Source organism: Linepithema humile, chromosome 3 (genome assembly GCF_040581485.1).
Source record: "Linepithema humile isolate Giens D197 chromosome 3, Lhum_UNIL_v1.0, whole genome shotgun sequence".
NCBI lineage: Eukaryota > Metazoa > Arthropoda > Insecta > Hymenoptera > Formicidae > Linepithema > Linepithema humile.
Window position 1 is genome coordinate 3675009 of NC_090130.1, and position 21391 is coordinate 3696399.

General features: G+C 33.8%; 5 protein-coding genes across 9 annotated transcripts; 1 reads left to right on the forward strand and 4 right to left on the reverse strand.

Moving 5' to 3' along the window:
- The first annotated feature begins 726 nt into the window (after positions 1-726).
- Positions 727-5747, forward strand: Mau2 (Mau2 sister chromatid cohesion factor). 3 transcript variants are annotated; one of them, XM_067351365.1, is made up of 11 exons: positions 727-746; positions 835-919; positions 1157-1477; positions 1723-1902; positions 1974-2252; positions 2344-2590; positions 2672-2919; positions 3104-3309; positions 3473-3675; positions 3762-3978; positions 4548-5747. In XM_067351365.1, the coding sequence occupies exons 3-10, from the start codon at positions 1253-1255 to the stop codon at positions 3956-3958; spliced, it is 1785 nt and encodes a 594-aa protein (XP_067207466.1). In that variant the 5' UTR covers positions 727-746; positions 835-919; positions 1157-1252; the 3' UTR covers positions 3959-3978; positions 4548-5747. The 3 variants fall into 3 exon arrangements, with proteins under 3 accessions (XP_067207466.1, XP_067207465.1, XP_067207464.1); XM_067351364.1 differs by having other exon boundaries at positions 728-746; positions 4605-5747; XM_067351363.1 differs by having other exon boundaries at positions 728-746; positions 3762-5747.
- A 253-nt stretch (positions 5748-6000) lies between these two features.
- LOC105676420 (NADH-quinone oxidoreductase subunit B 2) lies at positions 6001-7418 on the reverse strand. The gene is made up of 3 exons (XM_012374284.2): positions 7257-7418; positions 6329-6883; positions 6001-6246 (listed from the first exon to the last, which is right to left on the reverse strand). The coding sequence occupies exons 1-3, from the start codon at positions 7273-7275 to the stop codon at positions 6149-6151; spliced, it is 672 nt and encodes a 223-aa protein (XP_012229707.1). The 5' UTR covers positions 7276-7418; the 3' UTR covers positions 6001-6148.
- A 514-nt stretch (positions 7419-7932) lies between these two features.
- LOC105676418 (A disintegrin and metalloproteinase with thrombospondin motifs adt-2-like) lies at positions 7933-13243 on the reverse strand. Its single transcript, XM_012374279.2, has 5 exons — positions 12189-13243; positions 11877-12089; positions 11058-11767; positions 8835-9220; positions 7933-8774 (listed from the first exon to the last, which is right to left on the reverse strand). The coding sequence occupies exons 1-5, from the start codon at positions 12306-12308 to the stop codon at positions 8188-8190; spliced, it is 2016 nt and encodes a 671-aa protein (XP_012229702.2). The 5' UTR covers positions 12309-13243; the 3' UTR covers positions 7933-8187.
- Positions 13244-13407: 164 nt separating this feature from the next.
- LOC105676636 (A disintegrin and metalloproteinase with thrombospondin motifs adt-2-like) lies at positions 13408-17124 on the reverse strand. The gene is made up of 5 exons (XM_012374681.2): positions 16655-17124; positions 16347-16559; positions 15528-16237; positions 14353-14732; positions 13408-14292 (listed from the first exon to the last, which is right to left on the reverse strand). The coding sequence occupies exons 1-5, from the start codon at positions 16772-16774 to the stop codon at positions 13706-13708; spliced, it is 2010 nt and encodes a 669-aa protein (XP_012230104.1). The 5' UTR covers positions 16775-17124; the 3' UTR covers positions 13408-13705.
- Positions 17125-17905: 781 nt separating this feature from the next.
- On the reverse strand, positions 17906-21280 carry LOC105676554 (A disintegrin and metalloproteinase with thrombospondin motifs adt-2-like). Of its 3 annotated transcripts, XM_012374558.2 has the most exons (5): positions 21032-21280; positions 20721-20933; positions 19903-20612; positions 18827-19194; positions 17906-18766 (listed from the first exon to the last, which is right to left on the reverse strand). In XM_012374558.2, the coding sequence occupies exons 1-5, from the start codon at positions 21146-21148 to the stop codon at positions 18180-18182; spliced, it is 1995 nt and encodes a 664-aa protein (XP_012229981.2). In that variant the 5' UTR covers positions 21149-21280; the 3' UTR covers positions 17906-18179. The 3 variants fall into 3 exon arrangements, with proteins under 3 accessions (XP_012229981.2, XP_067207458.1, XP_012229982.2); XM_067351357.1 differs by lacking the exon at positions 17906-18766 and having other exon boundaries at positions 19048-19189; XM_012374559.2 differs by lacking the exons at positions 17906-18766; positions 18827-19194 and adding an exon at positions 19203-19818.
- Between the last annotated feature and the right edge of the window lie 111 nt (positions 21281-21391).

Below are 21391 nucleotides of genomic sequence, written 5' to 3' on the forward strand. Positions count from 1 at the left end.
ATATGTTACGCATAATGTGAAATTTGTTCAATCGGGAAAAGATAGAAATATTGCATCCTTTTAGTGACTGCGTGCAAATATAAGTATAAGATACGTTTAATTTTTTGTACATTGTGTTTTTTATTATGATATAGTTATTACATACTTCTAACACCTGTACACAGTTTACTAATAAAGGTTGTTTTCCAGCAAAGGACACAAGTTGACACAAATCGACACAAGTATCACTCTGTCTTTGTTCGATATTCAATGAGCAACAGAGAGAATAATACTTTTGTGTTGCTTGTGTCTCTTGGTGAAAAACTACCAAAGAATAGACCAAGTTCTAAACTATATCTTTATGAAAAAGTATAAAGAAAATTTATATCGAGATCTGCGAAGGATAGGCGAAAGACGGCGTATTCAGTTTTATTCGTCTTTCAATGAAAATCCGATTTTATCTAACATAAAATTCATATTTATGTGTTAAAGCGAGTTAATTGTTACACGTAGCGAGCGAGAAAATCGCAGAAAACGCTTGCTCAGTGATATGAATAAGATTTTTGAAAGGATGCGCAGTTGCATAAACAATGCGAGAAAAGCGCGGTAGGTATGGCGCATGCGTGCCGGACAGGCAGCAGTAACGCCAGATCTGAGACGCACAAGCAGCAAGCAGCGTGAGGGAGGGAATACCGCACACATGCGCAAGCCGTTGCAACATGATGAAACCACTGATTGTAAGTGTGCTGATGGTAAATGTACCGATGGTAAGTGCTCTCGTCATTGTAATAACTGATCAAAAAATGGCACTATCGACGAGCTCATCATGTTTTCCTGTCATTCTTAAAATTCCAGCTAAAATGGAGCGTTTCTGGCCTTTCCAGTGGATAATCTTAATTTTTCTACATAGATATTTTCGCTTCTGAACAACTTTTGATAGGTTAGGATGCTCGCAAAACACTTATATAATTAAAACATCTCTTAAAATTTTTGGAAAGTTTTTTGTTGGAAAATTCAGAATGTCAATTGTTAAAGAAATTGAAAAACGATTCTCAGGACGTCCTAGAGATGTCTTGTTTAGGACGTTTTTAGGATATCTTCAAAAGCTAGCCGAAGCGCGGAGCTCACAATCAGATATACGTGACTTGTGCATGTGTGCGGTTTTTCCTCCCACCAGCTGCTTGCTGCTTGCGTCTCAAATCTGGCGTCACCGACAAAACGGCCGAGCGGACGGCGACAGTGGGGATTCGTCCGCCGTGCGTGAAATGTCAAAATGGCGTCATCTCAGGACGCTTGGTATCTGTCGTTGCTAGGTTTGGCCGAGAATTTTCGCACGTCGAATCCGCCGAACATCAAATCGTGCATCCAGTGTCTGCAGGCGGTTTTCCACTTCAAGCCGCCGCCGCGCGTCGAGGCGCGCACTCATCTTCAGCTCGGCAACATCCTTCTCACGCACACGAAAAACATCGATTTGGCGCGATCCCATTTAGAACAAGCGGTCAGTTGCTGTTTTTGTTTACTCGTTTATTGAAATCAACGAAGTTAATTATGTCCATCTTTGTTCTGTTCTTTTATAATTTGCGTAATTCCTCGTATATTGCCTTTCTTTGCGTTCTAACCTCATTCCACGCTGTCAATAACAAATAATATAATTTTAAATGTTGGATCAATTACACGTTGATTAGTGCATATTAGTTACGCTATTATCTCGTATGATTAATAACTTGTGATTATTCTCATTAGTGGCGGCTGAGTCAGAATATAAATACGTTCGACGATGTGAAGTTTGAAGCAGCTAGCGTGGTCGCAGAACTGTACGAGCAACAGCAACAGCCAAATCTGAGTAAACCCATATTGAGGAAGGCGATAGAACTGTCTCAGCACAATGTTTACTGGCATTGCAGGCTTATCTTTCAACTCGCAGTAAGTTTAATGAAGGAAGTGCTTTTACATCTTTGAAAATTGTATTTTTATTGTAATTTATGAACTTACAGCAAATACACGCCTCAGAGAAGGACTTTGTTGCAGCGAGTAGTCTGCTTGCAGTGGGTGTTGATTATTCCCACATAAGCAATGCCAGTTACACTAGAGTTCTCTTTCTTTTGAGTCGATGTATGCTTTTATTAATAGATAAAAAATTCTCAGAAGTTCTTCCTCTTCTAAATTCAGCAGGCCATCATGTAGAGAATTGGCAGGGTAGTCCACATCAAAAAGAATACTTGAAAGTATACTTTTTAGTTCTTCAAGTCTGTCATTACCTTATGGCAGGACAGGTAAGAATGCAGTTATCAGTATTACATCTTATAGAAAATATTGTATGCAATCCTAATAATTAATATCGTTGTTTTTATATTTCTGAAATAGGTAAAAAGTGTGAAACCTTGTTTGAAGCAATTGCAACAAAGTATACAGACCATAATGTCTCCCAGTTGGCCTTCTGACGATGTAGTCACTGGTTCCAATATAGGAGACATGTTTATATGGATGCCAAAGGATCATCTATATGTCTTGGTTTATTTAGTGACCGTCATGCATTCGATGCAAGCTGGATATATGGATAAAGCACAAAAATATACCGATAAAGCGCTTACTCAAATTGAAAAATTGAAAAGTATGTACATTACTTTTTTTCTTTCCTTTACATCAATTCAATTTACGACCTAAAATTAAATTTTTTCTTACCATTTTACAGTTGTCGATAATAAGCCCATTTTGTCTGTGTTTCAATTAATGCTTTTGGAGCATATAGTAATGTGTCGGCTTGTAATGGGAAATAAAAGCGTAGCGCTTGCGGAAATTTCACAAGCTTGCCAGCTCTGCAGGCGACAGCCTAGGTTACTTCAAGGCCATCGACCTCAATTACACGCATTAATAGGTTTATATGCAATGTCTATGAATTGTATGGACGCCGCAGAGGCTCAGTTCACCGCTGCACTCAGAGTAAGATAAAAAATTGTTTTTATGTAATTTGTAATATTTGATATACGCTTTTTCAATGCAACATTTATTTCTTTATTTTGACCGCCGTTGAATTTTACGCAGAAATGTAATCTTGAATTAGACGGCTGGACTATTTATATCGATGACACCGATTTAAAGAAGTCATTTTATTTTTTCTTTTCAGACGTCACAAGAGAGGGATCTTTGGACATTCGCAAATTTAAATCTAGCGATAGTATACCTCAGAACGAAAAGGGACGCCGAACTGGGGGCTTTATTGGAAAGAATAAATCCAGAATCTTTACCCTCACATTCTCATTCTTTGAGGGCAGCTGCGTATTACGTACAAGGACTCCAAGCCTTTTTCGGTGCTAGATATAACGAGGCGAAGTACGTAAGAATTTATCTTTATATTCTAATGGAATATATAAAAACTTTGATCAATTTTGCGAAAATTAAAGAACTAAGGACTGAATAATCCTGGTTCTTCTTAGTCATTAATATTAAAAATAGTATAAAATAATTCATGTAATCATATAAACATGATTTTTAGGCGATATCTTAGGGAAACATTAAAAATGGCAAATTCGGAAGACTTGAACAGACTGACTTCGTGTAGTCTTGTACTCTTGGGACATATATTTCTCTCGTTGGGAAATAGTAGAGAATCGATGAATATGGTTACACCTGCGATGCAGTTAGCTTCTAAAATACCTGATGTGCATGTACAATTGTGGGCTACTGCTATTCTTAAAGGTATACACATATAAGTTAAGAACAGTTTACTATTAGTTTACTATTTTTCTCGATCAACTGTACATGTATAATTGATGTTGTTACAGATTTATATAGACTTTGCGGTGATCCTACTCACGAGAGCGAGGCGTATCAAATGCACTGTACATTCTCCCAAACCCTTTTGAAGGACCATTTTCAGAGTACTCAAATGAACGAACACTCGCTCATTAATTGGACAGACGGCCCGGTGCCCGCGTTGCCGACTAATCCACCGCCGTCTACGTCGCAAGCAATTCTCTAATGACATAAGAAGATATTTAGGTGTGTCCATTTACTTAAACTGTTCAGAATGCTTGCTGAAGCCGTACATATTTGTACCACTTATTCATTGGGTTGTAAAATGAAATTCGCTTCAGCATCACTCAGTCTCAGATGTTAAGAGAATTATAATGTGTAAAATCGGGTTTACTTGTGAACGAAATTGGGAGATATTTGATATAACATCTAGACTCTTTTTTAATGCGTTAGATCTTTGCGAGAGATTATATGGCAACTAGTTATAGCTGTTCCATTGCAGAGCTTCATAGTGATTTACTATATTATTTGTATCATCGAAATTACTCGGCAGGGACTGATTGTACATTTAGATCATTGATATATCACTTTCTTTACTTCAATTTATGCGTTACATTAATTTATGCATTGAATTCTTTTCCGTTCTATACATTCGATGGAATTGTAAGAGGATATAAATATTGACTGTGTGATATCAGACGCGTTTTTTTCAAACGATAAAATCTTTTCTGCCGCACAATGTGTTTAGACAAGCTTTGTATCGCATCTAGGAAATAGGCCGAAATACAAAATAAAAGATTTTTATTTTTTTTCAGAAGTTTCGTCGATCCCGTATTTCAGACTAATGTGGTTTTGTGAAATTTTTGTTACAGCGTCACGTGTCTTTATCGCACGTTGGAAGTACGAATAAATCTTAATATATTAAGTTTTTAAAACCGGACAAATGATATCGGACACTTTCTTAATTTTATATATTTACGATATCATTGTGCAGTGACATACAAGATTTTACGGGAAAAAGATAGAACCCTCGGACGGAGTCGTGATTAATGATGTTGTCCTGAAACGGGGAACAAGTGTCAAAATTTAGATTAAATTTTGTATGTACCGAATTATAATAAGAACGATGAATCCGAATTAACTTTTAACAAGGTGTGAACCCCGACTGACTGGATTATTAAAACAATTCTACTTTCTTTTCTTCTTATCGTGTCTTTTCTTCTTTTAATGACTAAAGTAATTAATAATTTGGCTGTGGATACAACAGAATAACAGCATCTTCATCAAGCGGTGTAATAAAGAACGATAGGTACAGAAATTTGCAAGTCGGTTAAAGAAAGAGAAAGGCAAATTTTTTACCTATTATACATCTAAGTTTCGGTACATGTATTTTTATTAAAACAATATATGTGTATGTACTGTATAAGTATATAATAAAATGTAATTGTTATTAGTATTAGTTACAGTAATAATAAATAAAAAAAGGAAGGGGCCTTAGAACGTGGTAACTTAAACGACAAAGAATTGCGTGTGAAATTCTTTGCCTCGTTTATATTACTCTGAAAATATTTTGTACATATTTTTAGAAGTAAGAAGATACACGAGCAATGAAATAGAGAATGTAATAAAACACAGGTTTGTACAGATATTTCACCGTTCTCACGCATATAAAGAAGACATAGTACAAACGTAAATTTTTTGTAGTCTTTCTTCACGTATTTAAGCACTATTAGTGTACTGTCCGAATCATTGACGTAATATGATTTATGTTTTATTGTGTGATGTTATTCTAGTATGCTCTTTCGGAAAAAGTAAATTCGAGATAGACTATAAATTAAACTAAGGCGCGCTAATCTAATTTCAAGAGTCAAATTTCCGAGCTACAGTAAGCCTGCGTAGTATTAAAGGCTTTGAGATTCGAAATTTTAAGAATTCTAGATTTAAGGATTCAGAATTTCAAAAATGTGAATTTTTTTAAAGGAATATATTTCGATAAACTCGATCTGAGTACAATATCTATTGTATTTTAATTAAAAAATATTTAATCCTAACAATTTTATACTTTTAATGAAATTTTATATATCAATACGAAGAGGAGACATATTAATTTTTCTCAAACTTCATGGCTTTTTTTGTACAAACAGGCAAATTGTAATATATTTAATTTATTGTAGAGACAATGTAAATGATGTGAAGTGCATTTTGTGCGTTTTCATCTTTTTTTTATCTACATGCTCAGAGCAAAACTTATTAATGGTAATAAAAAAGTTTATTTTTATTAAGATGTGATTTATTTTATCAATCACATTCTTTTGTGAAGAACCTATATAATTCTTCTATTACTTAATTATATCAATTATTTTACAATTCTCAAATAATTTACACTTGTCACTATAGAAGTCAGAGATACTGTACATTACTTTCTGTACCAAACTTGTGTAGTCTGCATACGTTTTATTTTTTTCTGTAACTGTAGAATACCATATAATAATGCCTCTGCTGTTGGGGGACAACCTGCAATATTAAAAGTTAATAGATTAATATCAATTAAATACCGATTTAATAACATACAATTAAGAATTAGCTGCAAATTTACCAGGCACGTAAATGTCCACAGGTATAATTCTGTCACAACCTCTGACCACAGAGTAACTGTAATGATAATATCCGCCTCCGTTTGCACAACTTCCCATGGAGATAACCCATCGTGGTTCAGGCATCTGATCGTAGATCTTTCTCAAAGCTGGTGCCATTTTATTCGTCAAAGTACCAGCAACTATAATCACGTCTGACTGTCGAGGCGAAGCACGGAATACGACACCGAACCTATCCATATCGTATCTAGGTGCCGCAATGTGCATCATTTCCACTGCGCAACAAGCTAAACCAAAGGTCATTGGCCATATTGATCCTTTTCGTCCCCAATTTAACAGGTCGTCCACTCTAGCTAAAGCGTACTCTGCCATGTTACTGGTGTTCTGAAAGGGGCTGTAGGGTTCAACCTTAGTCTTCTCCGGCAGCGGCGCTTTAGCCTTCTGCACAGATGATTCCGTAGCCATATGCTTAGCCTGAACCTTTGATGTAGCAGCAGTGCATCCTGATGCTGCAACATTGCTGCGCACCAGGGACACGAGTCCCTGGGGAACGTTGTCTATAAAAACAAGATAAAAAAATTACTACACTATATAGTATATATTTGATAATTGTAGAGTTTGAAAGGTTATGAGAATGTTTTGATCAGTAGACAATTTCAGAGTAAATCATAACTGCGCGAGTAAACAAATGCACACTACGCTTTACGACGTATATTAAGGTGTGCAATCTTATGCAACAGCACGGCATTAAGAAAATAAAGAATAAATGACATATATACAATTTATTCTGAGATCAACAATCAATCATCCACGGTCCGAATACAATATTTTATTAGACACAGAAGTGCATGCATAATACGCATAAATTCGCGTTAGAATATATGAGAATTAATTAATAAAAATTGATGTGATTTACATCGGAAAACTTACTCGTAACGGAACGTAACATTTTTGATCTCACGTCGCAGAATGATCAGCTGTTACTACCTAATGATGCCAGTTTTTCCCCGAGAGCTTCATACGCACATAACCGAGAACCGCTTACGTCATGCGCCCATATGCGCCGGCTTTCGACTAATAGAAGAGAGCGGACATACTGTTTTCTGACTCCTTTCTACCAAGCCTATATACGTAACGTAAGCTGTAGATTTTCAGTACTGGCAGTGAATTTTGAAACACAGCCTAAATCTGAAACGGATCTCAAACTGAATACTTCCAAATTCTATTATCACGCGAGATAACTGGGAGATACATGAGCCATTTATCTAGCAAAAAGATAGAAATATATTGCAATTTATCCGTTTCTAACATCGTGCCATATTCGGTTATGGAGCTTATGAGTTCAATAAATAAATAACTATTTTTACTAAATAATATTGAATATTTTTTAATTACGTAATAAACTCTTTTTATTTTTTTCGCTTATTAATTGTTTCTATATAAATATTACTGAAACATTGATAAACTATTGGAGTACATAAAATAATATGTTACTTGTAGTTCTCGTTCATCTTTTTTCGACACATTGTGTTATACAAAATAAAAGTATCTTTACTTTATTTATCTATTAATTTTCCCGTTTTATAAACATGTCAAATATAACCTATTATTTTGTCTATTTTTTTCTAAGTCTAATCGACAAAATTAGTTTTAAATGCTGATAATCGACGTAATTCTTCGTTTATTTGTCTTCATTAAGCACGGTATGAATAATACGCGAAACGGATGTTAACAACGACATATTATCCGATCGAATATTTGTTACCAAACAAATTGTCCAACAATTCTAGACTGATTTACGCGCTCTTCATAATTTTCTGCATTTTCGATCTCCGTTCACACGTCGATAATCTTTTAACAATTATTCTTCATCATAGCTTTCAGGCAGACAATAATGTTGGCGGCAGTAATATCTCTTGCTATTTTCATAATAACAAAGCGTTCCATCTGGAAAATATGGGTCGATACCAACGCTGAGCATTTCAAAGCGTGGTGCGTAGAAAGAATATAAATTTTTTCGTTTACAGTGGATAGTACAGGCTAACCACGGTTCATTGACATTATAATAGTTCTGAAATCCCGGTTCCATTTCCAATTCCTCTTTGATATTAAATTTTAAATGCTTTATAACATTGTTGAATTCAATGCATTTCGCAAGAGCAAACTCGGAGATTGTCGTGCGATTTTCAAAATTGCACAATTTCGAGTCATTGCACAAAATCATGTCGTAATATGGTTCTCCGCAACTGGCCGTTCTGCGACTCCCATGTTTGCAAAAACGTCGTTTGTGTCTTACGCCTTTAGAATCCTTTAAGCAATTACTTTTACAAGTACTTATTTTCCATTTACTCCAGTTATCAACATCACAATAACTGAGAATATATGGCGGTTCGAGAACGGGCACGCATTCTCCTCCGCGACATTCCTTTCCTACTGCGCAATAAGTTCCTAAGAAAAATGAGATTAATTGAACCATAAGTTATTTGAGAGATTAGTAAAAAAATGTACCTTCTAACGCTGGTCCCGTGAATGTAGACTCATCCTTGTGAGACGTTTCACATTGTAACATTTTACATACATCATGCAACGAGACTACGTTCGCATTTTTGTCGCCAAAATAAAGTTCGCATTGTGCTTTGGCGGTCCATTCTTTTCCGGGCAAATTATGATAACGCGAATGGTCGTATCGTTCGAGTTTCTCCGGTGTCGTACGATCTCGAAGACAGTTTTTCCCGTGTTCTTTTCCGAGTTCATTCCAGAGTTTTTCAATTGTATCACGGTTACACTCGGACCATGTTGGCTGTCCGTAAGAGTGGGGTAGGTAAGGGTCGCATTGGGGTGGCATTACGTATTCCGTTTTTTCATCCGCTAGTGAATTGTCTAGCATTCCTAAGCTTTGTAACAAATATTGTATATTAATAATTTTAGCAATATGCTTTACTTTGCATTGTTTATTCTATATATTTTTATATTAAAACTTAGTAATTAATATACTGAGCAATTAAGGAACCACATTTATTAAAAAAATCTCTTCATTGTCAACTTTTTAAGTATTTTACAATTCAATAAATCATATTATTTGTACATAAAACTATTATATATATTATTAACCCTTAATCCCGACTCATGGGTCGTTTTCGACCCAAGCGAAATTTCAAAGTGCTGTAATTTTTGAAAACGGGTACGGAACGTGCCATATCCCGTACCTAAAAAAAGTTATGCCCCCCGAGGACCCGCCTACGGAATAGCAGCGCGCCAGTCCCCCTCAGGTCGTCACAGTGAGCATAACAATCTCACCGCGGACGCAAACGACCCATGAGTCGGGATTACGTTGCCCAAATCAGCAGATAAATTTTTTTCTACTTTTCGTTTTTATGCGTTTAATATCATCAAAAAATCGTAAAAAAAAAGTCTGCATACACAAAAAAAAATTAAAAAAATTTTTTTATGTAGTTTTTTGAAAAAATGGCATCGAGAACGTCAGAAGAAGTTCTGAATATTCTGCGGCCTTGGGAAAATGTCCTGTATTTTGGATCTGACGACTCATATATATGATATATATATATATACGATATATATATATACGATATATATATATATCGTATATCATATATATATATATATATATATATATGATATACGCATTTCATGCTGTATATCTTGTTATCACAATTAAACGTATCATCACACACTAAAACATTGTTCTGTTATTAATTTTTACCCACTTTACAACAAATTTATTCATTAAAATCATTTTTACACGCGATTTTAGTCATTTTTACACGCAATTTTAGTACCCAAATTTTCGCCATTTTGAGGTTCAAAAATTAAGCATTTTTTTTTAATACAATTTTTTGTACTATTTTTTTTATGAAAGGTGTTCCTCCTACCTTTAATTTCTTTTTTTATTTTTGTCGATATCTTCATTTGGCTTAAAGTTATGATTTTTTAAGTGAACAAGTGATTTTTCCTTACGTACCTCTATTTCTTAATAACAAACTATATAAAAAAATAATTTTTATCGAAATATTATGATTGGGACTTCAAGTTGAAGGTTGAAAGAAGCTCCATGAATTTTTTCAGATTTTTTAAAGCGTTTTTACTGATCCAAATAACGCAAAGACGTAAACGACCCATGAGTCGGGATTAAAGGTGCCGAAAAGAACAGTCGGGATTAAGGGTTAATAATAAAAAAATTGTTTGTTTGGGCTTTCTTAATAAACAAATTATAATATTATATACATTAGCTATGTCAGCCCAGAGCCAGGTGATGGTTGCTCAGTAAAGAATAATTAACAATTGATTATATCAGACGTTTCGCTCATTTATTGGCCATCCTCAGTGAATATTTGTTTGTTTATAACTCGGACAATTCAAGTAAGATTGGTTTTATATTATTATAACTCCGACAATCATTTCAAGTTTATGTATACTTATTGTAAACGGTTGAATTCTGTAACCGATATGCGATAATCTTGCGGCGTATACTTATTTGTATTTTTATTTTATTTTCTTTCTGTAATGTTCAGTTGCCTTTATTAATTTTCACTGAGGATGGCCAAGATAAATTAGCCAAAACATTTGATATAATCAATTGTTAATTATTCTTTACTAAGCAACTAACACTTGGCTCTGGGCTGACATAGCTATTGCATTTAATATTATTAATTTATATATATTAAACTGTATTATTATATTATTTATACGTAAAACTATTATATATAAACTTACACATGGCCGATCTCATGAGCAGCAATAAGGGACGATATAAAACCCAACGATAGCCCAGGTGTAATACTGAAATTTATTATTGCGCACGATATATTTGGTTGGCACATGCCATCTGTGTAGGAATATCCAAAGCCGTATGCAGTCATCGAATAATCTAATTCGGTTAGATAAAGACCTATGTCCCAGTGACGTGGATCATCGTCGTCTGAAGGATTGCGAGCTGCTGCGTATTGGCAGAACGAGTCGAGCAGACTATAAACGTTGTATTTAACTGGCAAATATAGCGATCGTTTTTTCACAATTTCCAAACACACCAATGAAATATCGAAAGAAACACCCAAACTCGAATGTTGGAACATAGCTTGAATACGATTCACATACGCTAATATCATACTACGCAATAGTTTCTTATCTTCGTCGAAAAAAGACAAAAATTTACGATATGTTTTTTCGTCAATGAAAACAGCTAATTCTATAGTTAATTTTCTTAGCGTATTTCGTATATGACGTCGTTTCATTTTAAAATTATCGAAATTATGAAAACTTGAATCAGCAGATAATTGCAATGATCTTTTAATAAGATGAGGTTTGCCAAATGAAATATTAATTTCATCTTTAACGCAAACATCACCGATTGAGGACAAAGACGCAAAGTCATCCCGCAAAGGTCTAATTTCCAAAATGTCGTCTTTCAGATAGACGATTCCTTCCTACTTTCGAAAAATATACGTTAATGTTCTTGCGTATTATGTTTATATATAAAACAAAGAAAAATTAAAATTAAAAGAAAGAACTATTTCTTTCTCATATGATACTGACCCATCCATGTTCCTGACAAAAGTTTATGGCCGCAGTGCTGATATGATCTTTGTGGAGATAATAGCAAGGATCCGATGCGTTTATTTGGAACAGCTTTTCTGTGATGCCTATTGTGTCATGTTTCCATACTTTAAATATAGACGATACTATCTGTTCGTTTCTACGTAGTTTTAATTGAATTTCTTTTCCAAAAACATTCAGAGTCAATGGTATCTATAAATTAGATAACAATTAAGAAAAAAACTTAATAATTCTCGAATAATGTTTGGAACGTTGAGCAATGAATGAAGCTGTATAGTAAAATGCACGTACCTCATCTGCGCTTCTCGGATTCCATTCCGGCAGCAATATTTTTTCGACATCTTGCGTGATATTTGCATACGTTTCAATTAATAAAATTATTATTAACACTAATTTCGAAATAAAAAACATATTGTTTTTCGCGTTTTCCTATTTTAAATACTTGAAAGTGTATAATTAACGTTTTTTGTATGTAAAATTATTTACTATATATCTATTATGTTATAACACTCATGTATCTTAGAAGATCGCGAATTTAACACGTACTGGTATCTGGGTTTAGAAACATCACTTGTGTCATTTATATACGATTGTGTACATCAAAGCTCGAAATTATTTCATAGTATACGTTTCTTTTCCTCTCCTTACCTTGTGCGCGGCAGCCGTTACGATCAGCACTGCCGAACAGCGCTATCCGATAAATGTTGGGTCTCTTGATTATTAAAAGTTAAAGAAATGTATTAAAAATATTTTTTTTATTTTTAAATTTGTTATGTGGAATTATTTCAATAAATTTCCACGTCACTCATGAGGCACTATTGCTATTGAGGAAAAGAATATTTTTAATAAATTTGTTTAACATTAATCGGATAGCGCCGCTTCTAACGCTCGGCGGTGCTGGCCCAAGCGGTTGTCGTGCGCGTAGAAAGAAGAAGAAAGAAGGCGTATACCACGAGAATCGGTCGAAAATATGAAATAATTCCGAGCTCTGGTGTACATTATTGTACGTATACTCTCTATGCTGCATATATCATATAAATATGTATTTTTCTTTTCAATTATAAATTGTATATTTTACATACAATACTTGCAATAACAATGAAATTTTAAGAATTGCGAATTGTGATCGATATGTAGAATATATAACCTTACGCACAAACATTTTGCACATTATTCAAAAATGTTAAACAAATTTTACTTGATGAAAAATTTAGAGTGACTGAATAACACTGCGAGTGCAGTTTTGTTTTATCAATATCAAATATGTCCTATTTTCGCGACGGTTATCGATCGGTTTGTGTATTGCAAAGTTCGCATTGATGATTTTGTTTATTATCGATTATTTGTTATAGAAATGATTACGTTTGACAGTTTTGACGTTTATATTTTAACAGCTTTCTTTTAACAGCGGTTTGACGAGTTTAAAGTGTTAAAACAAATACAATTAAAGGAATATAAAAATAGAAAAAATAGAAAAAACGCGAGTTTAACGCGTGCATGTATGTCCCAGTTATTAAAAAAATACAACTAATCATTTATTTATTAATTTTTCTGTTTTTTTTCACATTTTTACTATTGCTAATCGACGGAATTAGTTTTAAATGCTGATAATCGACGTAATTCTTCGTTCAATTGTCTTTATTAAGCACGGTATGAATAATACGCGAAACGGATGTTAACAACGACAGATTATCCGATCGAATATTTGTTACCAAACAAATTGTCCAACAATTCTAGACTGATTTACGCGCTCTTCATAATTTTCTGCATTTTCGATCTCCGTTCACACGTCGATAATTTTTCAACAATTATTTTTCAGGATAGCTTTCAACCTGACAATAATGTCGGCGGCAGTAATATCTTTTGCGATTTTCATAGTTACAAAACGTTCCATCTGGAAAGTAAGGATCGACACCAAGGCTGAGCATTTCCAAGCGTGGTGCGTAGAAAAAAGATGAATTTTTTCGTTGACAGTGGATAGTACAGGCTATCCACGGTTCATTGACATTATGAATTTCCTGAAATCCCGGCCCAATTTCCAATTCCACTTTGGCACTAAATTTTGAATGCTTTATAATATTGTTAAATTCAATGCATTTCGCAGTAGCAAATTCGGAGATTGTCATGCGCTTTTCAAAATCGCAAAATTTCGAGTCATCGCATAAAATCATGTCGTAATATGGTCCTCCGCAGCTGGCCGTTCTGCGATCCCCATGTTTGCAAGAACGTCGTTTGCGTCTTACGCCTTTAGAACCCGCTAAGCAATTACTTTTACAGGTGCTTATTCTCCATTCACTCCAGTTATCATTTTCACAATATCTGCGAATATCTGGCGGTATGCGAACGGGCACGCATTCTCCTCCGCGACATTCCTTCTTTAGTGCGCAATAAGTTCCTAAGAAAAATGAGATTAATTGAACCATAAGTTATTTGAGAGATTAGTAAGAAGATGTACCTTCTAACGCCGGTCCCGTGAATGTATACTCATTTTCGTCAGGCGCTTCACATTGTAAGGTTTTACATATATCATGCAACGAGACTACGTTTGCATCCTTGTCGCCAAAATAAATTTCGCATTGTGCTTTGGCGGTCCATTCTCTTCCGGGCAAATCATGATAACGCGAATGGTCGTTTCGGTTCTTGAGTGTCGTACGATCTCGAAGACAGTTTTTCCCGTGTTCTGTCCCGAGTTCATTCCAGAGTTTTTCGACTGTATCACGGCTACACTCGGACCATGTTGCCTGTCCGTAAGAGTAGGGTACGTAAGAGTAGAATTGAGATGACATTATGTATTTCTTTGTTTCACACGGTATTGAATCGTCTTGCATTCCTAAGCTTTGTAATAAATATTGTATATTATTATTTTTTGCAATATGCTTTACTTTGAATTGTTTATTTTAAATAATTTTATATTAAAGCTTAGTAATTAACATACTGAGCAATTAAGGAACCACATTTATTAAAAAAGTCTCTTCATTGTCAACTTTCTAAGTATAATATTTTACAATTCAATAAATTGTATTATTTGTACATAAAACTATTATATATATTATTAATAATGAAACAATTGTCTGTTTGGACTTTCTTAATAAACAAATTATAATATTAAATACAATAGCTATGTCAGCCCAGAGCCAGATGTTGGTTGCTCAGTAAAGAATAATTGACAATTGGTTATATCAGACGTTTCGGCTCATTTATTTTTTCCATCTTCAATAAATATTTGTTTGTTTATAACTCAGACAATTCAAGTAAAATTGGTTTTATATTATTATAACTCCGACAATCATTTTAAGTTTATGTATACTTAATTCTAATTAATTGTAATTAATTGTAATTAATTGTAAACGGTTGAATTCTGTAACCGATATGCGATAACCTTGCGACGTATACTTATTTGTATTTTTATTTTATTTTCTTTCTCTAATGTTCAGTTGTCTTTATTAACTTTCACTGAGGATGGCCAAAATAAATATGCGTCTGATATAATCAATTGCTAATTATTCTTTACTGAGTAACCAACACTTGGCTCTGCGCTGACATAGCTATTGTATTTAATATTACTAATTTATATATATTATATTGTATTATTATATTAGTTATACGTAAAACTATTATATATAAACTTACGCATGGCCGATCTCATGAGCAGCAATAAGAGACGATGCAAAACCCGACGATAGCCTAGGTGTAATACCGAAATTTATTATAGCGCACGATTTATTTGATTGGCACATGCCACCTGTGTAGGAAAATCCCAAGCCGTCTACGGTCATCGAATAATCTAATTCAGTTAGATAAAGACCTATGTCCCAGTGACGTGGATCATTAACGTCTGAAGGATTGCGAGCTGCTGCGTATTGGCAGAACGAATTGAGCAGACTGCTAACGTTGTACTTAACTGGCAAATTTAGCGATCGTTTTTTCACAATTTCCAAACACACCAATGAAATATCGATAGAAACACCCAAACTCGGATGATGGAACATAGCTTGAATACGATTCACGTACGCTAATATCATACTACGCAACATTTCCTTATCTTCGTCGAAAAAAGACAAAAATTTATGATATGTTTTTTTGTCGATGAAAACAGCTAATTCTATAGATAAAGTTGTTAGCGTATTTTGTACATGACGTCGTTTCAATTTAAAATTATCCAAATAATGAAAATTTGAATCAGCAGATAATTGCAATGATCGTTTAATAAGATGAGGTTTGCCAAATGAAATATTAATTTCATCTTTAACGCAAACATCACCGATTGAGGACAAAGACGCAAAGTCATCCAGCAAAGGTCTAATTTCCAAAATATCGTTTTTCAGATAGACGATTCCTTTCTACTTTCGAAAAATATACGTTAGTGTTCTTGCATATTATGTTTATATATAAAACGAAGAGAAATTAAAATTAAAAGATAGAACTATTTCTTTCTCATATGATACTGACCCATCCATGTTCCTGACAAAAGTTTATGGCCGCAGTGCTGATATGATCTTTGTGGAGATAATAGCAAGGATCCGATGCGTTTATTTGAGACAGCTTTTTTATGATGCCTATTGTGTCATGTTTCCATACATTAAACATAGTCGATACTATTTGTTTGTTTTTACGTAGTTTTAATTGAATCTCTTTTCCAAAAACATTCAGAGTCAATGGTATCTATAAATTAGATAACAATTAAAAAAAAAACTTAATAATTCTCGAATAATGTTTGGATCGTTGAGCAATGAATGAAGCTGTATAGTAAAACTCACTTCATCTGCGCTTCTTGGGTTCCATTCCGGCAGCAATATTCTTTCGACATCTTGCGTGATATTTGCATACGTTTCAATTAATAAAATTATTATTAACATTAATTTCGAAATAAAAAACATATTGTTTTTCGCGTTTTCCTGTTTTAGATACTTGAAAATATATAATTTACGTTTTTTGTATATAAAATTATTTATTATATATCTACTATGTTATAACACTCATGTTCGATGTATTTTAGAAGATCGCGAATTAAACGCGTACTGGTATCTGGGTTTAGAAACATCACTCGTGTCATTTATATACGATTGTGTACATCAGAGCTCGGAATTATTTCGGTATACACCTCTTTTCTTCTCTTTACCGCGCGCGCGGCAGCCTCTATGGCCAGCGCTGTTGAGCGTTAGAAGCAGCGTTATTCGATGAATGTTGGGTTCTTCTCTCTTGATCATTAAAAGTTAAAAAAATGCATTAAAAATATTTTTTTTATTTTTAAATTTATTATGTGGAAATATTTCAATAAATTTCCACGTCACTCATAAGGTACTATTGCTATTGAGGAAAAGAATATTTTTAATAAATTATTTTTACATTAATCGGATAGCGCCGCTCCTAACGCTCAGCGGCGCTGGCTTTAGAGCGCGCGGAAAGGTGAGGATAGGAGGCGTATACCACGAGAATCGGCCGAAAATATGAAATAATTCCGAGCTCTGGTGTACATTATTGTATGAATACTCTCTATGCTACATATATCATATAAATATATATTTTTTTTTTTAATTATAAATTGTATATTTTACATACAATACTTGCGATAACAGTGGAATTTTAAAAATTGGAATTATGATCGATATGTAGAATATATAACCTTACGCACAAACATGTACATTATTCAAAAATGTTAAACAAATTTTACTTGATAAGAAATTTAGAGTGACCGAATAACACTACAGGTGCAGTTTTGTTTTATGAATATCAAATATGTTTTATTCTCGCGACGGTTATCGATCGGTTTGTGTATTACGAAGTTCGCATTGATGATTTTGTTTATTATCGATTGGTTGTTATAGAGATGATTACGTTTGACAGTTTTGACGTTTATATTTTGATAGCTTTATTTTAACAGCGGTTTGACGAGTTGAAAGTGTTAAAACAGATACAATTAAAGGAATATAAAAGGAAAAAACAGAACAAAACTCGAGTTTAACGCGTGCATGTATGTCCCAGTTATAAAAAAAAAATACAACTGATCATTTATTTATTAATTTCTTTGTTTTTTTCTACGTTTTTGCTATTACTAATCGACGGAATTAGTTTTAAATGCTGATAATCGACATAATTCTTCGTCCATTTGTCTTTATTAAGCACGGTATGAATAATACGCAAAACGGATATTAACAACGACAGACTATCCGATCGAATATTTATTATCAAACAAATTGTCCAACAATTCTAGACTGATTTACGCGCTTTTTATAATTTTTTATATTTTCGATCCCCGTTCACACGTCGATAATCTTTCAACAATTATTCTTCAGGATAGCTTTCAGGCAGACAATAATGTTGGCGGCAGTAATATCTCTTGCTATTTTCATAATGACAAAGCGTTCCATCTGGAAAATATGGGTCGATACTAAAGCTGAGCATTTCAAAGCGTGGTGCGTAGAAAGAAAATAAATTTTTTCGTTGACAGTGAATAGTACAGGCTAACCACGGTTCATTGACATTATAAAAGTTCTGAAATCCCGGCCCCATTTCCAATTCCTCTTTGTCACTAAATTTTAAATGCTCTATAACATTGTTGAATTCAATGCATTTCGCAGTAGCAAACTCGGAGATTGTCGTGCGATTTTCAAAATCGCACAATTTCGAGTCATCGCACAAAATCATGTCGTAATATGGTTTTCCGCAACTGGCCGTTCTGCGCCTTCCATGTATGCAAGAACGTCGTTTGTGTCTTACGCCTTTAGAATCCTTTAAGCAATTACTTTTACAAGTACTTATTTTCCATTCACTCCAGTTATCAACATCACAATAACTGAGAATATATGGCGGTTCGAGAACGGGCACGCATTCTCCTCCGCGACATTCCTTTCCTACTGCGCAATACGTTCCTAAAAAAAATGGGATTAATTGAATCATAAGTTATTTGAGAGATCAGTAAGAAGATGTACCTTCCAACGCCGGTCCCGTGAATGTAGACTCATCCTTGTGAGACGTTTCACATTGTAACATTTTACATATATCATGTAACGAGACTACGTTCGCATCCTTGTCGCCAAAATAAATTTCGCATTGTGCTTTGGCGGTCCATTCTCTTCCGGGCAAATTATGATAACGCGAATGGTCGTATCGTTCGAGTTCCTCCGGTGTCGTACGATCTCGAAGACAGTTTTTTCCGTGTTTTTTCCCGAGTTCATTCCAGAGTTTTTTAACTGTATCACGGCTACACTTGGACCATGTTGTCTGGTCGTAATAGTATTGAGATGACATTATGTATTTCTTTGTGTCACACGGTATTGAATCGTGTCGCATTCCTAAACTTTGTACCAAATATTGTACATTTTTAATTTTTGCAATTTGCTTTACTTTGCATTGTTTATTCTAAATATTTTTATACTAAAACTTAGTAATTAACATACTGAGCAATTAAGGAACCACACTTATTAAAAAAGTCTCTTCATTGTTTACTTTTTAAGTATTTTACAATTCAACAAATCGTATTATTTGTACATAAAATTATTATATATATTATTAATAATAAAAGAATTGTCTGTTTGGGTTGTCTTTTTTAATAAACAAATTATTATATTATATTAAATACAATAGCTATGTCAGCCCAGAGCCAGATGTTGATTGCTCAGTAAAAAATAATTAACAGTTGATTATATCAGACGTTTCGGCTCATTTATTTTGGCCATCTTCAGTGAAAGTTAATAAAGGCAACTGAACATTAGAGAGAAAAAATAAAATAAAAATAAAAATAAGTATACGCCGCAAAGTTATCGCATATCGATTACAGAATTCAACCGTTTACAATAAGTATACATAAACTTAAAATAATTGTCGGAGTTATAATAATATAAAACTAACCTTACTTGAATTGTCCGAGTTATAAACATTATTCTTTACTGAGCAATCAACACCTGGCTCTGGGCTGACATAGCTATTGTATTTAATATTATAATTTATATATATTATATTGTATTATTATATTATTTATATGTAAAACTATTATATATAAACTTACGCATGGCCGATCTCATGAGCAGCAATAAGAGACGATGTAAAACCCGACGATAGCCTAGGTGTAATACCGAAATTTATTATCGCGCATGATTCATTTGATTGGCACATGCTATCTGTGTAGGAAAATCCCAAGCCGTTTGCGATCATCGAATAATCTAATTCAGTTAGATAAAAACCTATGTCCCAGTGACGTGGATCATTGTCGTCTGAAGGATTGCGAGCTTCTGCGTATTTGCAGAACGAATTAAGCAGACTAATTACGTTGTACTTAACTGGCAAATTTAGCGATCGTTTTTTCACAATTTCCAAACACACCAATGAAATATCGAAAGAAACACCCAAACTCGGATGATGGAACACAGCTTGAATACGATTCACATACGCTAATATCATGCTGCGCCAAGTTTCCTCATTTTCGTCGAAAAAAGACAAAAATCTATGATATGATTTTTCATCGATGAAAACAGCTAATTCTATAGTTAATTTTCTTAGCGTATTTCGTACATGACGTCGTTTCAGTTTAAAATTATCCAAATTATGAAAACTTGAATCAGCAGATAATTGCAATGATCTTTTAATAAGATGAGGTTTGCCAAATGAAATATTAATTTCATCTTTAACGCAAACATCACCGATTGAGGACAAAGACGCAAAGTCATCCAGCAAAGGTCTAATTTCCAAAATATTGTCCTTCAGATACACGATTCCTTTCTACTTTAAAAAAATATACGTTAATGTTCTTGCGTATTATGTTTATATATAAAACAAAGAGAAATTAAAAGTAAAAAAAAAACTATTTTTTTCTCATATGATACTGACCCATCCATGTTCCTGACAAAAGTTTATGGCCGCAGTGCTGATATGATTTTTGTGGAGATAATAGCAAGGATCCGATGCGTTTATTTGCGACAGCTTTTCTGTGATGCCTATTGTGTCATGTTTCCATACTTTAAACATAGACGATACTATCTGTTCGTTTCTACGTAATTTTAATTGAATCTCTTTTCCAAAAACTTTCAGAGTCAGTGGTATCTATAAATTAGATAACAATTGAGAAAAAACTCGATAATTCTCGAATAATGTTTGGAACGTTGAGCAATGAATGAAGCTGTATAGTAAAACTCACGTACCTCCTCTACGTTTGTCGAGTTCCATTCCGGCAGCAATATTCTTTCGACATCTTGCGTGATATTTGCACACGTTTCAATTAATAAAATTATTAACACCAATTTAAATGTAAAGAACATATTGTTTTTCGTGTTCAATTTCGTTTTCAATTTTAACTACTTGAAAATGTGTAATTAACGTCTTTTTATTTATCAAGTTACTTATTATGGACGTACGTTATAATACTCTCATGTGTATTTTTTGATCACGTATAGAACGCATACTGATATCTAGATTGAGGAATATTATTCGTGTTGTATGACACTTATTGTATACATAACTAAAAGTCAAAATTGTTTATGCGAGGAAACAAAATGGAATCG

Coding starts and splice junctions, on each gene's coding strand:
- LOC105676418 (XM_012374279.2), bottom strand. CDS start 12,308: ATGTTTTTTATTTCGAAATTAGTGTTAATAATAATTTTATTAATTGAA. Junction 11,768..11,876: donor TTTGTCAGGAACATGGATGG/GTCAGTATCATA, acceptor TTTCGAAAGTAG/GAAGGAATCGTCTATCTGAA. Junction 9,221..11,057: donor GCTCATGAGATCGGCCATGT/GTAAGTTTATAT, acceptor TTTGTTACAAAG/CTTAGGAATGCTAGACAATT.
- LOC105676636 (XM_012374681.2), bottom strand. CDS start 16,774: ATGTTTTTTATTTCGAAATTAATGTTAATAATAATTTTATTAATTGAA. Junction 16,238..16,346: donor TTTGTCAGGAACATGGATGG/GTCAGTATCATA, acceptor TTTCGAAAGTAG/AAAGGAATCGTCTATCTGAA. Junction 14,293..14,352: donor CACGGGACCGGCGTTAGAAG/GTACATCTTCTT, acceptor CATTTTTCTTAG/GAACTTATTGCGCACTAAAG.
- Mau2 (XM_067351365.1), top strand. CDS start 1,253: ATGGCGTCATCTCAGGACGCTTGGTATCTGTCGTTGCTAGGTTTGGCC. Junction 1,903..1,973: donor GGCTTATCTTTCAACTCGCA/GTAAGTTTAATG, acceptor ATGAACTTACAG/CAAATACACGCCTCAGAGAA. Junction 2,920..3,103: donor AGTTCACCGCTGCACTCAGA/GTAAGATAAAAA, acceptor TTTTCTTTTCAG/ACGTCACAAGAGAGGGATCT.
- LOC105676420 (XM_012374284.2), bottom strand. Junction 6,247..6,328: donor TGTGGACATTTACGTGCCTG/GTAAATTTGCAG, acceptor TTAATATTGCAG/GTTGTCCCCCAACAGCAGAG.
- LOC105676554 (XM_012374558.2), bottom strand. CDS start 21,148: ATGTTCTTTACATTTAAATTGGTGTTAATAATTTTATTAATTGAAACG. Junction 20,934..21,031: donor ACTCGACAAACGTAGAGGAG/GTACGTGAGTTT, acceptor TCTAATTTATAG/ATACCACTGACTCTGAAAGT. Junction 20,613..20,720: donor TTTGTCAGGAACATGGATGG/GTCAGTATCATA, acceptor TTTTTAAAGTAG/AAAGGAATCGTGTATCTGAA.